This window comes from Polyodon spathula, chromosome 3 (genome assembly GCF_017654505.1).
Source record: "Polyodon spathula isolate WHYD16114869_AA chromosome 3, ASM1765450v1, whole genome shotgun sequence".
Lineage (NCBI taxonomy): Eukaryota > Metazoa > Chordata > Actinopteri > Acipenseriformes > Polyodontidae > Polyodon > Polyodon spathula.
In genome coordinates, this window is record NC_054536.1 from 67283127 (window position 1) to 67300761 (window position 17635).

Sequence of the window (17635 nt, forward strand, 5' to 3'; positions counted from 1 at the left end):
TAACCTGGTATGACTTCAATCCATATTTTTCTAACAAGGTTAGTGCTGCAGCTAAGGCTATGTTATTTCCTGACCAGAACTGTACAGCTGGTGTGTGTGTGTATACAGTGCAGTGTGCATTCAGAATCTACTGTACTGTAATAGGAATGCCTGCTATGCACACAGATCTATACATCTTGGACGGGATTGTGTGTTCTGAGAATCAAAATTGTGCATGTACTGTCGAGGATCAGCTTGGCACCCTGCCTAGATTTTTTTTTTTTTGGTGGAATTTAAACATGGATTCTATTTATAGAGAAGCCCGTGACTTAAATAGACAAGAGTGTTAGTGTTCCTACAGCGTAAACTGGAATGCACAGAAGGCAAACTAACACCACAATCCTATTTTAGCATATTGTAAATTGTTTTATTTATGTTTTAAAATTCAGTAAGCTTTTAAAATTTGTATTATTGTACTGTGTTTTCATACATTTTAGTATTGAATTATTTTTTGAGCCCTCTGGTATTATAGACTGTTGATAAGTGCATCTTGTTAAACATTTACTTGTATGCAACTACTGTAATACAGGGGAAAATGGCAGAGCTTTGAAACTCCAAAAGGCTAGAGTGGCTATCCTCTTGCCCCCCTGCGGTCTGCTGTATTAATATCCTTCAGAAAGCGTCTGGGCTGTGTGCTTCCTTGCCACTGTCCTCCCAGTGTCAGTTGTGAGACCCTTGGGGCACCAGGGCCTTGTAAACATGCTGTACTTAATGTCCCAGGACAGACATCACTGTGATCAGTCTCTGCACTCTGCTGGTTTCATGTCCTGCCAGGGAGAGGGGAGGAGGGGTTGAGGTGAGGGTTCTGCTTTCTGGGGAAGACCCAGCAAAACTCTTGGAAATGTTCCAAGGTTATTGCATCACAATACATTTTTCCCATGAAAGGGGCACTTCAAAAAACTGCTTCCTTCTCTTGTCATCCTGTTTAGACAATGGTGTATTATTTGCCTCCCCCCCCAGTAAAATAAGAAGAACATATGAAATAAGAAAGTTTACAAAGGAGAGGAGGCCATTCAGCCCACTTTGCTCATTTTGGTTGTTAGTAGCTTATTGATCACAGAATCTCATCAAGCAGCTTCTTGAAGGATCCCAGGGTGTCCGCTTCAACAACATTACATAGGACACAATGACCTATGACAAGAACTGTGAACAAACTGGGAAAACGATGTATACAATACTTCTTACATTGAAGAGCAGAGCAGTTATGGTTTTCAGAAAAGAGAAGCATTTCATAAAGAAACTTCACTGATGAAGGCATTACCTGAGAGTCAAGTATTTCTGCGCGTTCTGCTGTCACCATTCTTAAAATGGTCAGTTTGAGGAATAAACTCGGTTTTCATTGCAGCAGCTGGCACTGCTGTAGTATGTCACCGTTCAATGTAACATTGAGCGGATGCTAAAGAAGACAACAGACAATAAAAACCTGTTTGTGTTGACTCAACTTTATCTAGGCACCCTACGACTTGACTGGCGAAAGACAACATTGGTTTATTGGAGTTTACAAAGATAACTTTTATTCAGTTTCCTACAGTAATCTTTTGTGTTCCTTTTCAAAAAAAAAAAAAAAATTAACCTTTTTGCTGCATTTCAGACTTTTATTATAGTTTTGTTTTAAGTTTTCAGGGTATTTTGTGTGACCTATGTGCAACACACAAACCAAGTGTTTTTTTTTTTTTTTTTTGTTCTAAATTTTTTGAATGCGAGTAGTACATGTTTGTTGTATGAAACTGGGGTTATTGTATTCTGCTGGTATTAATATAGCACCTCCTGGACTTCCAGGCATTTGAATTTGGTCAGATTGTTACCGCTCTTCTCTTCCTTAAGTTTAAATCATGTGACATGCTGGCTTTTTTCTTTTCTTTAGAGCCCAACGTTATTATCGAGTTTGTAAATATTGACATGTTTTTAAAGGGAGTGGCAGCATTTTTTGTGTTACATTGGTGACCGCAGTCTAGAGCCCTGGGTCTCTTTCTGGAGGCTTTATTAAATGTAACATTCACAAACCTTAACAATATGAGCATTACTGTAATGCAGTCATTGGCTGGTCACAAAGGACATGATTTAATGCAGTAGCTTAGTTTGTCTTTCTGAAACAGCAATTACTGTAACTAGCTGTGTGGTGGCAACAGCTTTTTTGTACAATAAATTTACAGTAGATCTTCTGATTACTTCACTAGAAGCCCTTGTTGAAATGTAAGATAACCTCAGTTTTATGCCATTGGAAGGGGGGGGCTGCAAAAGTTTAAGTGTAAGATGTGTTTTTCTATAGGTTGTAAAGTATCTTGGCAGGGTGTCTTTTAAAACCAACTGGACAACAGTGATAGGTGACTGTAGGGTGACGTCAGACCAGAAACCGAAAGTCCTGATGAGTGAAACTGAGACGCAACGGCGATTCCGAATTTTATTAAAACAAAAGTAAATGTTTTAACAAAACTGCTCGTTGGCCAGACGGAACAAAACAAGTATTGTGCTGGTGCATCCTTTAGCATAAAATGTTTTGTATTTTATGATTTTAGGTTACCTTCTCACTCTACTCCAGTTCACCACGGTCTGAACAGTCTCATCATCGTGCAGCCACTGCAGGTCTTTCATAATTATGGCTGAGGAGTTAATTAGCTATTCATTATCTTATTACCCCTTGGACATAAGTTTATTAAGTCTGCGTGACTGCCAGCTAGTTAGATAATCAGTAGCTGACAGTCACGCATTCTCATGAGGAATTTAAAACATAAGAAATAATGGTGGTAACTTTGTCTGCACCGCAAACAATAATAATGCAATTAAAGAAGGCTTTTCGCCAATCATAATACAATAATAATGTACACAGGGGCGGGACACTCTGCTACAACAGCACAATTAGCTTTTTGAAGTAGTGCCCTTTTGAAACTTTGAAAAAATTTGATTTGAATGAATTGTGAGTAGCAAGGTACTATTTTTTTTTTTTTTTTTAAATGCTGAATTAATTGGCACGCTGTAATTGGAATATTTTTTTTATTTTTTATTTTTTTATCAAATGTAGTTTTGCATTGTAGTGTGTGTAACATGACCTGGAGATGCCCCATTGCTGAGGAACTGGCAACCTTCTCAATCACAGAGAAACTTTGGAGGCTTCTGTTCAGTGCTTCACTCATGCTGCTGTAACCCAACGTCTTCAGTCGCCCAAGGACTGGGATCAGTACTAGGTCCTCTGCTATTCCTAATCTACATTAATGATTTAGATTCTGGTATAGTAAGCAAACTTGTTAAATTTGCAGACGACACAAAAGTAGGAGGAGTGGCAAACACTGTTGCAGCAGCAAAGGTCATTCAAAATGATCTAGACAAGATTCAGAACTGGGCAGACACATGGCAAATGACATTTAATAGAGAAAAGTGTAAGGTACTGCATGCAGGAAATAAAAATGTACATTATAAATATCATATGGGAGATATTGAAATTGGAGAAGGAATCTATGAAAAAGACCTAGGAGTTTTTGTTGACTCAGAAATGTCTTCATCTAGGCAATGTGGGGAAGCTATAAAAAAGGCTAACAAGATGCTCGGATACATTGTGAAAAGTGTTGAATTTAAATCAAGGGAAGTAATGTTAAAACTGTACAATGCACTTGTAAGACCTCATCTTGAATATTGTGTGCAGTTCTGGTCACCTCGCTATAAAAAAGATATTGCTGCTCTAGAAAGAGTGCAAAGAAGAGCGACCAGAATTATTCCGGGCTTAAAAGGCATGTCATATGCAGACAGGCTAAAAGAATTGAATCTGTTCAGTCTTGAACAAAGAAGACCTAATTCAAGCATTCAAAATTCTAAAAGGTATTGACAGTGTCGACCCAAGGGACTTTTTCAGCCTGAAAAAAGAAACAAGGACCAGGGGTCACAAATGGAGTTTAGAAAAAGGGGCATTCAGAACAGAAAATAGGAGACACTTTTTTACACAGAGAATTGTGAGGGTCTGGAATCAACTCCCCAGTAATGTTGTTGAAGCTGACACCCTGGGATCCTTCAAGAAGCTGCTTGATGAGATTTTGGGATCAATAAGCTACTAACAACCAAACGAGCAAGATGGGCCGAATGGCCTCCTCTCGTTTGTAAACTTTCTTATGTTCTTAAGATAGACATGTATTAGCATGCATTCAGTGTCATGCTCAATCTACAGATTTACTTGCTCTTTATTAGACACACAGACTTTGAGTATTGTTTTCAGTAAGAGATTTGTGATCCATGACCTAAAATTTCCTTTCATTTTGGTTTTATAAAGCTTTAATATTTCACCATGTTCCCAGGCACCTGGATGTGTTCTATTTTCTTTTCAAATGAGTAGTTGCATAGTCACATACAGTAGGTATGAATTAGAGGTTGGAGGATATTGATTCTGTACAAGAATGTCACAGATCCATAGCCGGACAGCTGGGGTCACTTCAAATACATACACATTTATAAACTTTATATTTTTCATGTATAAACATCTGCTGTAGTGAAGATTATGAAAGAGAACTATGTTAACTTAATATCAGGAGCCAATACAATGTTTTGACCTTTTGAATTAAGGACACCTGGACAGTAAGAGTGAAATAAGTTCAGTTTGCTCGTAGTTTTATGGTTCTCATTGACCTTTAGGATATCTTCATTGAGACCTATTTTCTATTTATCTTTGTGTGTGTCATTCTGTACAAATACTTAATACAGTCTTCTCATATGGGTAGTGTTTTAAAGGAAAGGTTGTTGTATGGTTAATAGATGTTTCGAGTGCCTGCAGCCTGAGGTGCTGTCATGGCCAGATTTGTCTTTCAGGTTTATTAGAAGTAGACTTCAAGAAAAGGCTTGCCAATTCGGGTAATCATGTTGGCATTGTATAATGGCTTATTGATTTGAAGTGCTGTAGCAGAAAAGCAATAAACACATACAGTACTGCTGTATTTCATTACAGTAGGAGTTTGCTACTAAAGTAACAGTCACCTAAACCACTTTTTGTTTGCTCTGACTGAGGTAAACTTGTAATAACATCAACACACCTGGAATTCCAGTCTTTGTGCTCTGCTGGGCTAGGGTATGGATGGATATGGTGGTTTAGGACTGCAGGTAAAAAGGAGGCTTAATAGCTTAACATTTTGAGTCTTCACTGGACTGCACCGGAATCGTGTGTGGGTTATGTATAATTTTTTAAAAGATTTTTTTTTTTTTTTTTTTTGTGTTCTCCTTTCCAAGCAAAAGTATGGGATGTTTTCCTTGTTTTAGTAAAACCTTTTTAAGATAACTTTTCTTTTCCTAGATGGTTTTACATTGTTGGCCAAAGCAAGGATTTGATTTAGCCAGTACAGTTATCTTAAATGATTAAATTGTCTGTTAAAGTGGTAGTATTTTATGTAGTTCAGGTGGACCCACAGGGGTTAATCAACTTAAACAAATCATTTTGTTGGAAGGCCCTTGAGTCATCCACGACATGAAGAAAAATTATGTCAAAGGTTATCAAAATGAGCCTTTTAACCACCTTCTCACCATGTTGGGACATGAGTTACTGTAATATAATAGCGCTGGGTGGGATGCTTGGTTTAAGTGCTGTAGCATCCCACCCCTCAGTGTGCATTAGATTCTCATGCCACTCGCTACCTGTGCATTCTCTATCTACACACCTGCCCAGGTGCCTTTTTCTCATTGTAGGTACCGGCCAGAAATGAAGGAAATGCCTCCCTAGAATTTAGTCCTCTTGATCGGATACATCTGACATGCCATTTACCTTATGTTCCCAGACACACCACTTTCTAGTTTGAAATCTGATGTTGTGGAAGCCATGAATTTAAATCTTCTGAATTGAAGGAACTTTATTTTTCTATCCAATCATTGGACCCCCCCCCCCCCCCCCCCCCCCCCCCCCCTAATGATTACACTAAACCTTCGGTACACCACTAATCACTGATTTGGAAGCCATGTTGGTGAGTAGTCAAAGTATAGGCCTCTACTGTAAGCATTCACCCATGTTTGCTATCGAAGGGGAGTTCGGAAGAAAAACACCTTGTGTTTTGTTTCAGCAGGGCAGTGAATTTGAGTCTTCCTGCTAGGCCACAGCACATTTTCAGGAATTCAAGTTAAAAAGTAGCTAATGACTGAGAAACCCATAACCACAGTCATGTAATCCACTGCAGAATGTTGCTGCTATAGCGCAGGAGAGGAGAGCGAGTGAGAGGAACACAGGGTAGAAGTGGGTTAGCGGTGTATCGTTTTTTCGCTTGTAGTGTTCAGGTAACAAGGAACCGCCTCGTTACTGTAAGATTAATTTTAGTTTTATCACCAGAATAGTCTGCATATTACACTGAATTTAATCACAAAGATATTTTTCATTGTAGAGAATAAGCTTGTATGCATCTTGGAATGTAGGCTACATGATTAAATAGTTTAAGGATATGGTGAATAATTTTGGATGGATGTATGGGCGTTCATCCAGCAGTAGTACTTTAAATATTGTTGACTTTTTTGACTTGTATGTACAAGTTCAGTTTAAAGTTCTCCACTTGCTGGAAATATGCTTTCTACAGTAGCTTTCATGCAATTTAGTTGTTGTTACTTCCTTCTTGGCAGACGACCTTATCCAGGACGACTTAGTTACAAAATATTACATTATAGAATACTACATTACAGATGAGAACAGTTATAAAGTAGAGTAAAATCAGTAGAAAATAAGATCTATTTGAAATGAGAAATAAGGAATACATTACATTAAGAGCGGATTCGACTAAGAGTAGACTAAACTTATAGTAAAAATATTCTTATGAGTAAAGTCCATTAAGAGCATGTAGTAAATACGATGGATGAATAAGAGTGAGATCAAAAGCAATTACAAAAAAAAGTGAATTTGGATTCCTAATAAGAGTAAAATCAAATACAAGATACAGGAAATAGTTATAATGAAGAGCAGAGTAGAATAGGGCAAGCTGCTTAAGTGCTTGTTTTCATGAAGAATATCGTTGACATGCAAGATCAAAAATGATTTATATCTGTTTGTATACTTCTGTGTATTTAATATAATTTTACTACTGTGCATACAAACTTCAAAAGTAAGTCTGTGTTACACATACAGTTTGTGTACTGTTAACTGTTTATCAAATGCTTTCCTTGCTTTTGTTTGTGCAGGATGACAGCGATGGTATTCCTTGGTCAGAGGAGAGAGTGGTGCGCAAGGTCCTTTACTTGTCTCTGAAGGAGTTTAAGAATGCACGGAAGAGGCAGCAGGGTGATGGGGGAAGAACCAAAAACACAAATGGTGAGTAGTAAAGTGTGTGGTGATTTTGATACAATTTCTGAGATTGCTTTTTCTCACCCTCTTGCTGGCACAGATAGGAGGGATAGGGCACATTTTGTTGTGTGCTTTTTGATTATTTCAGAGTCAGGCTGTAGTTGTTCCAAATAGCAGAGTCTGGCTTCTGTCCAGGTGGCAGGAGGTGAGCCAGTGGAGTTCTACAAAGGCAAAACTATTTATGCATTTAAAAAAAAAAAAAAAAAAAAACAAGACAACCTCATAGATGCAGTTACATTTTGTGGGTGTTTTTGTAAAAGTAAACACACAAATTTGGACTGGTGAGTCACAGTGAAGTAGTAAATTTGTACTTAACAATTGATTACCAATATATGTATGTATTGTAATATTTGTAAATAGCGCCAACTATTAGACCCTGAATTTTCCAATGGTAGTAATTTTGTGTTACAGAACACCCTGCAAAGTTTACTTTACTGTACCTTTGCTGTGTCCCATGTTATCCTTATAGAAGCCTTCTATTTTTAAACATATTGCCAACTCTTTTTACGTTTTTTTAATCACACATGGGTCATAAATCAACTAGGCTGTACATATATTATTTGCCAGAAGTAAAACTGTGTCTTTCATGGATTGCTGTGTATCCAGATCATGCTTCAGCCTGCAACAGCTGATTTTCTGTTCCCAGAGAATGCCACTTACTGGTCCTTTTAAACCAGAGCACCAGCACTGTTGTAGGAGGGAGCATGAACTAGATACACTGCAATATTTAGACGAAAAACTATCAGGAATATGTTGAATGTTGTACAGTGCCGTGACATGGACGATATGGGATACAGGAAGGTAAAGTAATTGTTTGAGATCACTACAGGGAGTTGTGTAACCTTTTAACTTGCAGTCCAGGCTTAAGGTCAGGGTAGTACCACCAGCACTGCTACCATGGCTATGAAATTGACCTCTTATCATTTTGCATGGATTTTAATTCATTTAGTATTTACTTATTGGTCATACAAATCTACTGTAATTTCTTCTGTATAGACCAGGTGTGCCCAATCGTGATCCTTGAGGGCCGGTCTCCTCCTGGCTTTTGTTCAAAGTGTCCCCTAAATTACTTAATTGGCCCAATCATGCACTTATTAGAAGCTTAATTTGTCCAATTAAGCAATTTAATGTACAGTTGGAACAAAAACCAGGAGGGACACCAGCCCTCCAGGACCAGGATTGGGCACCCCGGGTATAGAGTGCACGTTTTTGTTGTTTTAATACGCCAAGCCTTGTGCTTTTCTTTTTTTGGAAGCATCAAATAAATAACATTGCTCAATTTGTTTATTATAGTATTAGTTACTGTACACACAATAATTACATCTCATTTACAGATTCAGATATAGTTAATCTCTGTGTAGCAGTCAAACTAGTCCTCAAATAGTTAACATGTCCCTGCATGTTATAACCAAAAAAACATTATTGGGGCTTCAGTTAACTATACTAACCTATATTGTAGTACCCAGTTTTGAAATCCTTTTATATTGGTCTGCATTTCACATGTTGTGCCACAAAACAAAAACCTTGCCTTGAGCATGTCTGTCTTAATTTTTCCAACTCTCTTCAGATAATCACTGATCACAACTTGCCAAATCCCACTGCTTTTCTGGCTTCAGAAGTTTACACGTCACCAAGCATATTAATAAACAAATGACAGTGCCCTTTTGACGCAGTCCTCTCAAAAGCTGTTTTCTATCCCCCCCCCCCCCCCCCCCCCCCCCCCCCCCCCCCCCCCCTGCCCCCCCCCCCCCCCCCCCCCCCCCCCTTGTCTCGGAGGTTTTAATTTCACATTGATTGGGCACTCATTTTTCCCAGCCATGATTTCTCTCGTTCACTCTCCCTCCCTGCATGTTTTCCAAATTGCATTACTTGCGCAGCAGGAAAGAGCTTCTTCCCTTTCAGCTCACAGGCATCAGATGCACCATTTCTAATACCTTCAGAGTCTGGCAACACTGGGAGACCTGTTTCACCTGGAGCCAAGATTCAGAGGTGGCATGTGAGATCCGGGAAGTAGCGCTTCTCAAGGCTTATAAACGGGGATCAGATTGGCTTAGTGTCAGGCTGGATGGGAACAGTGCTGCCAGATTTGTTTTTTTTTTTTTTTTTTTTTTTGTTTTTTTTCAGTCAGCCAGCCATGTGGTTAGAATTGAATATATACATATATAATCTCTCAATTTCATTTTCTCAGGCCAGAAAGGCTTGCTAATTTTTTATACACTAGCAACATACCAAACTGGATTTTTTTTCCAAAACCCCATTAACAGGAGTAAAATGTAATTATTTCAAGTGGAATACTGAATACACACTGAAATGAAGAGATACAGTGATGTCTGTTATTCACATAACATCAGTACATCTGAACAGAAGAATTGAGGAAATCCAACATGCCTAAAAGCTTGGTCTCGATCCATTTTTCATAGTATTGACATTTTTCATATTTTCAGTGTGTGGGCTCCTTTGATCTTGATGCTGTTTTTACATTTACTGGGCATAATTCAGGCAGCAGATGCCATAATGGGGGGGATCCTGTTCCATTTTTCAGTCAGTACACCAAGCTCTCTGTCACATGGTAGGTTACAATGCTGACAAACCAATTGCACCTGCTAATGGGCTTACTGCTACAGGGTCCAAGAGTATGTCTGCAATGTAGAGCTGGAAATTCGGCTCTGGGAATCACAATAAGATGCAGATGCCTCCCCACACCTTAAGTGAGCCCCCTCCAAAACATGTTGAACAGTGTTGAATTGGGCAACTAGTTCTCCTTGAACCATCCACACTTGAACACTCAATTGTTAGTGGACAGTTGTGCAACAGCCTGCAGGGGCTTTGCTACTTTTTAATCCGATCATTTTCAAATTATTCTTTACTTTTTAACCAGCAACGGATTTAAATATGACCTTGGAGGTGAAATATGAGCAGAGAATTGTGGCAAAGGAAACACGTGCTTGGTCATATCTGATGCAGTCCTAATTTTTGGTTTTTGATATGTCTGCTCCACTCAATCATTGCATCTGACATTGTGTAGTCAGAAAATACTTAAACTGGTGAATCCTGCTGTATAATAACAGGCACTGTGGTATTCAAATGAAGTCAAATAAGTATGTGAAATGGAGAGATGTAATTTTGTATTTTGCAAGCCCTTGAAAAATAAAGGTTGAAAAGAACTAAACTGACTCTTAACTAGCTGGCCCCTTCAGGCTTTACCAATTTTTAGGTGACTTTATATATACTGATGCACAAAGAAAATACAATACAATTGTCTTACATCCATTAGCTCATTGTGTACATACATAATGCTATTTATGTATGTTTTAAATAGTTTATAATATTTTAATTAGTTTGTTGATTGTTTGAGTAGTATTTTTCCTTGGGATAAAAAAAAAATATTGAGCTCAAGTCATGTGATTTCATAAAAAACACCATATGTTCAGTGTTTGAGTTGAGTTAATTGCCAAAATGACTTGATTTAATAATCTGTATAAATAGCCATTCGAAAAGACATGATTTTAATTAACGCAAGAACAGCGAAAGATATGACCATGCCCCGCTTGAGTAATGAAGATCACCTGGTTGCTATCGGCATGATTTGAAGGCGCCCTGTTTCCTGTGTTGCTAGAAACCTTGACTGGCCTATTGTTGATCCTGAGGTTTTTTTTAATTGGTGGTTGTTTTTTAATATAGGGCAATTAGTTGGTGCTGTGCAGTTTGTGCTGCTTAGCAACTGCTGTAGTAGCAATGAAGCAGTGTTTGTTGCTCTAAAAATAGTAGAACTCATGGAAACATTTTGAATGCCTCAAGTATCAACATATTCCAAATCCTATTTTTATAAATAGAATATATTGTATAAATATTTGGTAATGATGGTAAAAAAAAAAAAAAAAAACATAGCAAAAACCTACTTAAGATGTAGTGTTGCAAAGGCTTAGTTTCCATGGAGGCAATGGCTCTTTTGAGATTTAATTAGGGCATACACAAAATTTAAGTAGGGTTTTTGAATCTCGCTCTAAAGCAGATGGGACCTTGTTTACACTGAAGTGCACACCATATGAATAGACAAACAAGCTTATTGGAAGGATTTGAGTCTTCCTCGTTGGGCTTCTCCAAGAAAACACATTTTGTAAAAAGTCTTCAATGAGGGCAGTTGAAACACTTGTCAAATTTTACTAGTTTTTCTTTTAGGAAATTGTGAAAGACCATATTTTAGAAGAGGCTGACACGCCACGTACTGTGGCAGTTATTTTGTAAGTTAATTTGCTGAACAGGTCTTTTTTTTAAAACTTTTTAAATTAATTGCACTTCACATATTTACCATGCCAGTGTATATATTATAGAATAGAAGAAAACGTGTCAATGTGAATACAGTACTTTTTTATAGCAATACTTTTAAAATGTTACTGTAAAATGTGTACCACCCCAAGGGAATCCTAATAACATAAAACTAATGACTGTACACTTGTGAGCTCATTTCGCTTGTGACCCGTGAGTGATTTCAACTTTACAAAGAAATCAGGTGCATTAACCTACTGCTCCTATTCCCCACAACATTCTCGCTCGCTCTCTCACTCACTTGCACATTCACACTGTCACTCATTCACTCACTCTCACACAGTGATAAGCTTCTAATGCACAGATTCTGTCTGGCAACAGTGGCCTTCCCTAAATTGCGTTAGTGCTGTTTAGAGTACTAGTGTTAGTTTCTGTTTAGTATTGCAACCTTGACTTACAAAATGGTAATAATTCATGTGTTTTTGTTTTCTTACTATAATGGGACTAATTTTTTAATGGAGTCATTTAGTACATTTTATTAATTTTGACTATATATAAACATAAACTCTGAGGCACTGACACAACATGTGAAAGGGGGGTGTAGGCTTTCTATATATACCGTCAGCACTGTAGTCTCTACAGGGTTTGTTTTGGGCAGGCGCATAACATGGAATGTGGGGCCTTGATTTTTTCCACCTTTTTGGTTATGGACCAATGACTGTTGAAGTTATTCATATTGTTATTAAAACCACTTCTTTTGTAATAACAGCTTCTCCATTTGTTACTCGGGATTGTGCTTTAATGGGCTAAAATAATTGAATCTGTTCAGTCTTGAACAAAGAAGACTACGTGGTGACCTAATTCAAGCATTCAAAATTCTAAAAGGTATTGACAGTGTCGACCCAAGGGACTTTTTCAGCCTGAAAAAAGAAACAAGGACCAGGGGTCACAAATGGAGATTAGACAAAGGGGCATTCAGAGCAGAAAATAGGAGGCACTTTTTTACACAGAGAATTGTGAGGGTCTGGAACCAACTCCCCAGTAATGTTGTTGAAGCTGACACCCTGGGATCCTTCAAGAAGCTGCTTGATGAGATTCTGGGATCAATAAGCTACTAACAACAAAACGAGCAAGATGGGCCGAATGGCCTCCTCTCGTTTGTAAACTTTCTTATGTTCTTTCTTATGTTCTTACATTTGGCAAGCTGCATGTTCCCTGCAGCTCTGTTGAGAACAGACAGGGAACATGGCTGAGGTGATATAAACATACATACTGGTAAGTGTGCTTAGAGGTGGAAATGACATCTGTTATGTGACGCAGCATAATTTTTACTGAATTGATCTCGGAAGAGGGTTTTTTAAAGTGGTTACAGCAAGTTGTAGCAAAAGGTAAAAATGAAATATGTTGGTTCCCCACAGGAGGTTACCTGTAGTATTGTGTAACGTGACCTTGTGTACTAGAATCTTCAGATTTAAACTTAAATAAAGAAGTTGTAATCTTGGCCATATAGTGAAGCATAAAAAAATAAAAATAAAACCTAGTAGTCTTTGTATGCTTTTCTAACAATCGTTTTGTGTATAACAGGTTCCTTGGGTAACGGGAAGTTAAACGGATTAGGACCAAAATCGTCAGGAAGCGAGAAAGAAGATGGTTCCCGGGCGTCCTCTCACACGAACGACAGTGGTTCAACAGATTCGGAGGAGGGGCCAGTTAAAAAGAGGTCAGTCCTTTACTGAACTTGCAGTACAAGATGTCTGCTTTTCAAGGTAGATGGAAAGCAAATAATCCTTTTATTCATTTGAATAAGATATGAGAAGTCTGGTCCGTGTGTCTCTTGTGGGGCAGATTTGACCATAGCTTTATATATCTGTAATTCACTTATAAATGTAGTAAATAGCCATATTTTTCTTTTCATAAGGAAAAGGAAAAGTTTTCAGAGCCTCTTCAATTCCCACTATTTATGAATTTACAGTAGCGCAATTACACCTTAGCTCAGTTATCTTATTTTAAAGGCAAAGCAAAACCTCAGCAGAAAAGGTTCTTAATGAGGAGAGAAGCGAATATCCCACAATAACAGCCCCTAGTTACTGTCATGTTGCTGACATTTTTTGAAAGCATCTGCAGCTGTGTAAATATTATGGGTCTGAGCTGGAGCACACAAGAAGCTGCACATAATAATCAATCAAAGTTTCCAGTAAAAATGACAAGCAGCAACAAATCCTGTGTAATAAGCAAAAGGGTGTATATGTTTGGACTTACCTACTGTTTAAAATAGACTGCATGTCCCAAACTATCACACAGTACGCCTGTATTTAAATTAGAAAGTATTTCTTGTGGGGGGCTCCCAAGCGGTGCATCCATTAAAGGAGTGCATGATGCGCCCTATATCCTGGAGATCAGTGGTTCATGTCCAGGCTATGTCATTTGCCAACCATGACCAGCAGTTCCCAGGGGGCGGCGCCCAATTGGCAGGAAGGGCTCAGGTCGGCAGGGTGTCCTCGGCTCACCGCGCACCAGCGACCCCCTATAGTCTGGACGGGCGCCTACAGTCTTTCCTGTAAGCTGCCCAGAGCTGCATTGTCCTCCGATGCTGTAGCTCTGAGGTGGCTGCATGGTTGGCCTGCAGTTTGAAAAAGAAGTGGTCGGCTGACTGCACACGCTTCAGAGGGCAGCGCGTGTTTGTCTTTGAGGCTCCCGAGTCAGCATGGGGTGGTAGAGGTGAGCTGAGTCTAAAAATAACTGGCTATTCCAAATTGGGAGAAAAAAATGATAAAAACAATTACTAAATTAAAATTACTAAATTAAAATTAAAAATAAATACATTTAAATACTTGCACAAAAATATAATATTTTTAGTAGATAAGGAATAGGGAGAAAACGTAAATTAGTTAGTCAGTTATTCAAAAGAAATCAAATGTGTCGAGGTATATAAAAAGCAGAAATAGCATAAGTGGGTCAGATGAGGCAGAGGATTCATAGCGCTGCATATACTGCTGCATTGAGGTACATGTTCGCACTGACAATAAAAGAACATACTGAAAAATAAGCGACACATTAACAAAAACGATAAAGTGAACTGAGAGACGAGCAATCCATGTATGCAGCTTTTACACACGCTTTTATAAAAAGAAGGCGCAGAATGACTGTGTTAATGAGTTTGTCAGAGCGCTGTGATTTGCTGGACAGCCACTGTTTGTTGCAGAGAGGTGTGTATTGGTGACTTCGTGCGACACTACTGTATGTCCATCAGCTAAAACACTGCCTAATGGCGACAATCCTAATCATAAATGTTTGACAGAAAATGGTGATGCTTTAGGTTGTAAACTTATATGGAATGCATTGATGGAAATGTCCAGTGTGGTTTGACGAGTCTACCGATGGCTTGCAACCACCCAGTTCTGTCAATTTTTTCTTTTCTTTTTATGATTTCTAGGTGAATAAACCTGGCTTGTTTTGGGCTGATTTGTCCTGTTCATAATTTCTGCAGATAATTTTTCCGTCAGCACAGCAATTGCCCAAACGTTGGCAAATTACTAGCTAACTTGGGAAAATGTGGCTTCGACTTGTACAGATTCTGCTGCTTCATCCCTTACAGAAATAACCTATAGAAAGTCCTATAGTAAATTGGTCAAGTCCTATAAAATATAGGATTTCTTTAAATCCTATATTTAGTCCTATAGAGTGTCCTATAGTACAACTGTATGGAGACCCTTTTGAGTACTATAGGAGGATATTTTTTAAAAAGAATCCTTTAGGATATCTCTAAAAACCTTTTTAGTCCCATAAAGTCCTATGGTACCACTATAGGATCCTCTCCTGTAAGGACATGCATGCCAGGGACATTAATAATCAGGGACTGCTAGACACATTAGGAAAGATAACCACGTTAGGCCCGAACTGAATAAGATGTCTGTGTTATAAAGTGCCAAGTTGTACTGTATACTGAAGTTAGACTGAGAAGTTGTTTATAGTTTGAACAACACCGGTACTGTATTTACTGTAGAAATATTGCATGAATCATTAGTATAGGGAATTGGAGGACATGCTGTAGGAGTGTTATATCTGAGGCTCATTCTAACCGACGGCCTTATGGCTCGGGAGCACTGTGTGTGTCTGTCTATCTGTCATATACAGTGCTGTGAAAAAGCATTTGTCCCCTGTCTGATTTTCTGCATTTTTGCACATTTTTCACATTGAATTTGGTCAGATCTTTTCGTGGGTTGTAGTATTATATAGGGGGAGTCTGAGAGAAAAAAAATGACACCCAAGTTTGGTGCTGCTTTTATTTGTTTGGTGTGCAAAGTAATCAAACATGCAATCTTCAGGTGTGAAAAAGTTATTGCCCCCCAGGTGTGTAAACTACCCAAATAAAAGGAATAATTAGGGTCAGCTGTTTGAATACATTGGTTAACAATCAGGCCTGATTTGGGCCAGCCCTGCCCAATATAAATCTGACTAACTTTGGCCCTTACCATCAGAGTGAAGTTGTCAGCACACAGGTTCTAGAGGCACATCATGCCACGATCTATAGGCACCCATGCCACCATCAAAAGAAATTCCTGAAGAAAAGTTGTTGGTTGAAGATCTGATAAATTCTAGCGGATGGTAGTGTCACTTTTTTTATTCTCCAAGATATCACGTTTCATAGTTTTGTTCACACACTGCACACATATTGTTGTTCTATAAATAAATAATGTAAAGTAGTGTATTTGTCTAGTTGCCCATATATTAATTACGTGTTTTGTCTGTACACACAACACGGGAGCAGATATGATATATTATATATATTCCTTCGACCAATGAACCTAATGTAAACCATTCACAATATTTGTCTTTTTCGGTATTTAAACGAGCTAAACATAATCAGAAATGACTAACAAAAAACCTAAACATTCAAAGTCTAGATAAAGTCTGAAAACTATTCCACTGTTAATAGAATAACACACAATTAAAAATCCCACCCTCCCCGTGACAGATTACTGTCTAATTGACCGTAAATATCTGTGACTTATTTGAATTTAGGATAATCCAGCAACGACAAGAGAATATGACACAAAAATTGCAATTAAAATGAAAACAGATTTTATTTTAGTATGTTACTTTAGTGGATAGGTTACAAACATGACATCCATAATCATGAAACAGGTATGCTAAACTGTAACCTATTGAGCCAAGCTAATTGTAACACCCGGATTGATTGTAACCCGCCCCATGTTTGGATCAGTATATGTTGAAAAATTTCGTCCACCAAAGGGTGATAACTTAGTACGTTACATGCACAAATTTGCAATTACGATGGTTTGTATGTTGCCATTATGGCGTATATATCTATACCAAGGTAGGGCAAGTGCAGCCAGTATATTGACGTCACAGCCCATGTCTTTTTACGTTGACTAAATTTTGAGACCATCGTTAAATTCTCAAACCCCTCGTTATTTATTTGTATATGTATTATGTCATCTACAGCCAATAAATTATGTTGGTACTATTTCTGTTTACAACCAATAATTGTTGTAAACTGTTCTTAGTTTAGGGTAGCTACATTACAATGCTTTAAAACTGCAATGGATTTGTACGGTATCAGAAAAATGCAACTGATTTAAAAACTCTAGTAGCAATTTAAGAGTTTTGGGTTATAAAGTGCCAGCTTTTCTTACAGTTCAGGTACTGTATCAAAAGGGAGAGATAGAAACTGAAGTTTGACTAAGAAGTTGTTTATAGTTTGAACAACACGGGTACTGTATTTACTGTAGAAATATTGCATGAATCATTAGTATAGGGAATTGGAGGACATGCTGTAGGAGTGTTATATCTGAGGCTCATTCTAACCGACGGCCTTATGGCTCGGGCAGCACTGTGTGTGTCTGTCTACTGTCATATACAGTGCTGTGAAAAAGTATTTGCCCCCTGTCTGATTTTCTGCATTTTTGCACATTTTTCACATTGAATTTGGTCAGATCTTTTCGTGGGTTGTAGTAGTATATAGACTATGGGAGTCTGACTTTGTTTTACACATCTGTGTAAAAAAATGACACCCAAGTTTGG

At 38.2% G+C, this 17635-nt stretch overlaps 1 protein-coding gene across 1 annotated transcript in view; it reads left to right on the plus strand.

Annotated features, from left to right (window-relative positions):
• LOC121313339 (protein Jumonji-like) overlaps positions 1–17635 on the plus strand; it is a 156445-nt gene that overhangs the window by 69896 nt on the left and 68914 nt on the right. The window contains 2 exon segments of the mRNA XM_041245751.1: positions 7162–7291; positions 13175–13310. Coding sequence (XP_041101685.1) covers positions 7162–7291; positions 13175–13310 — 266 coding nt within the window.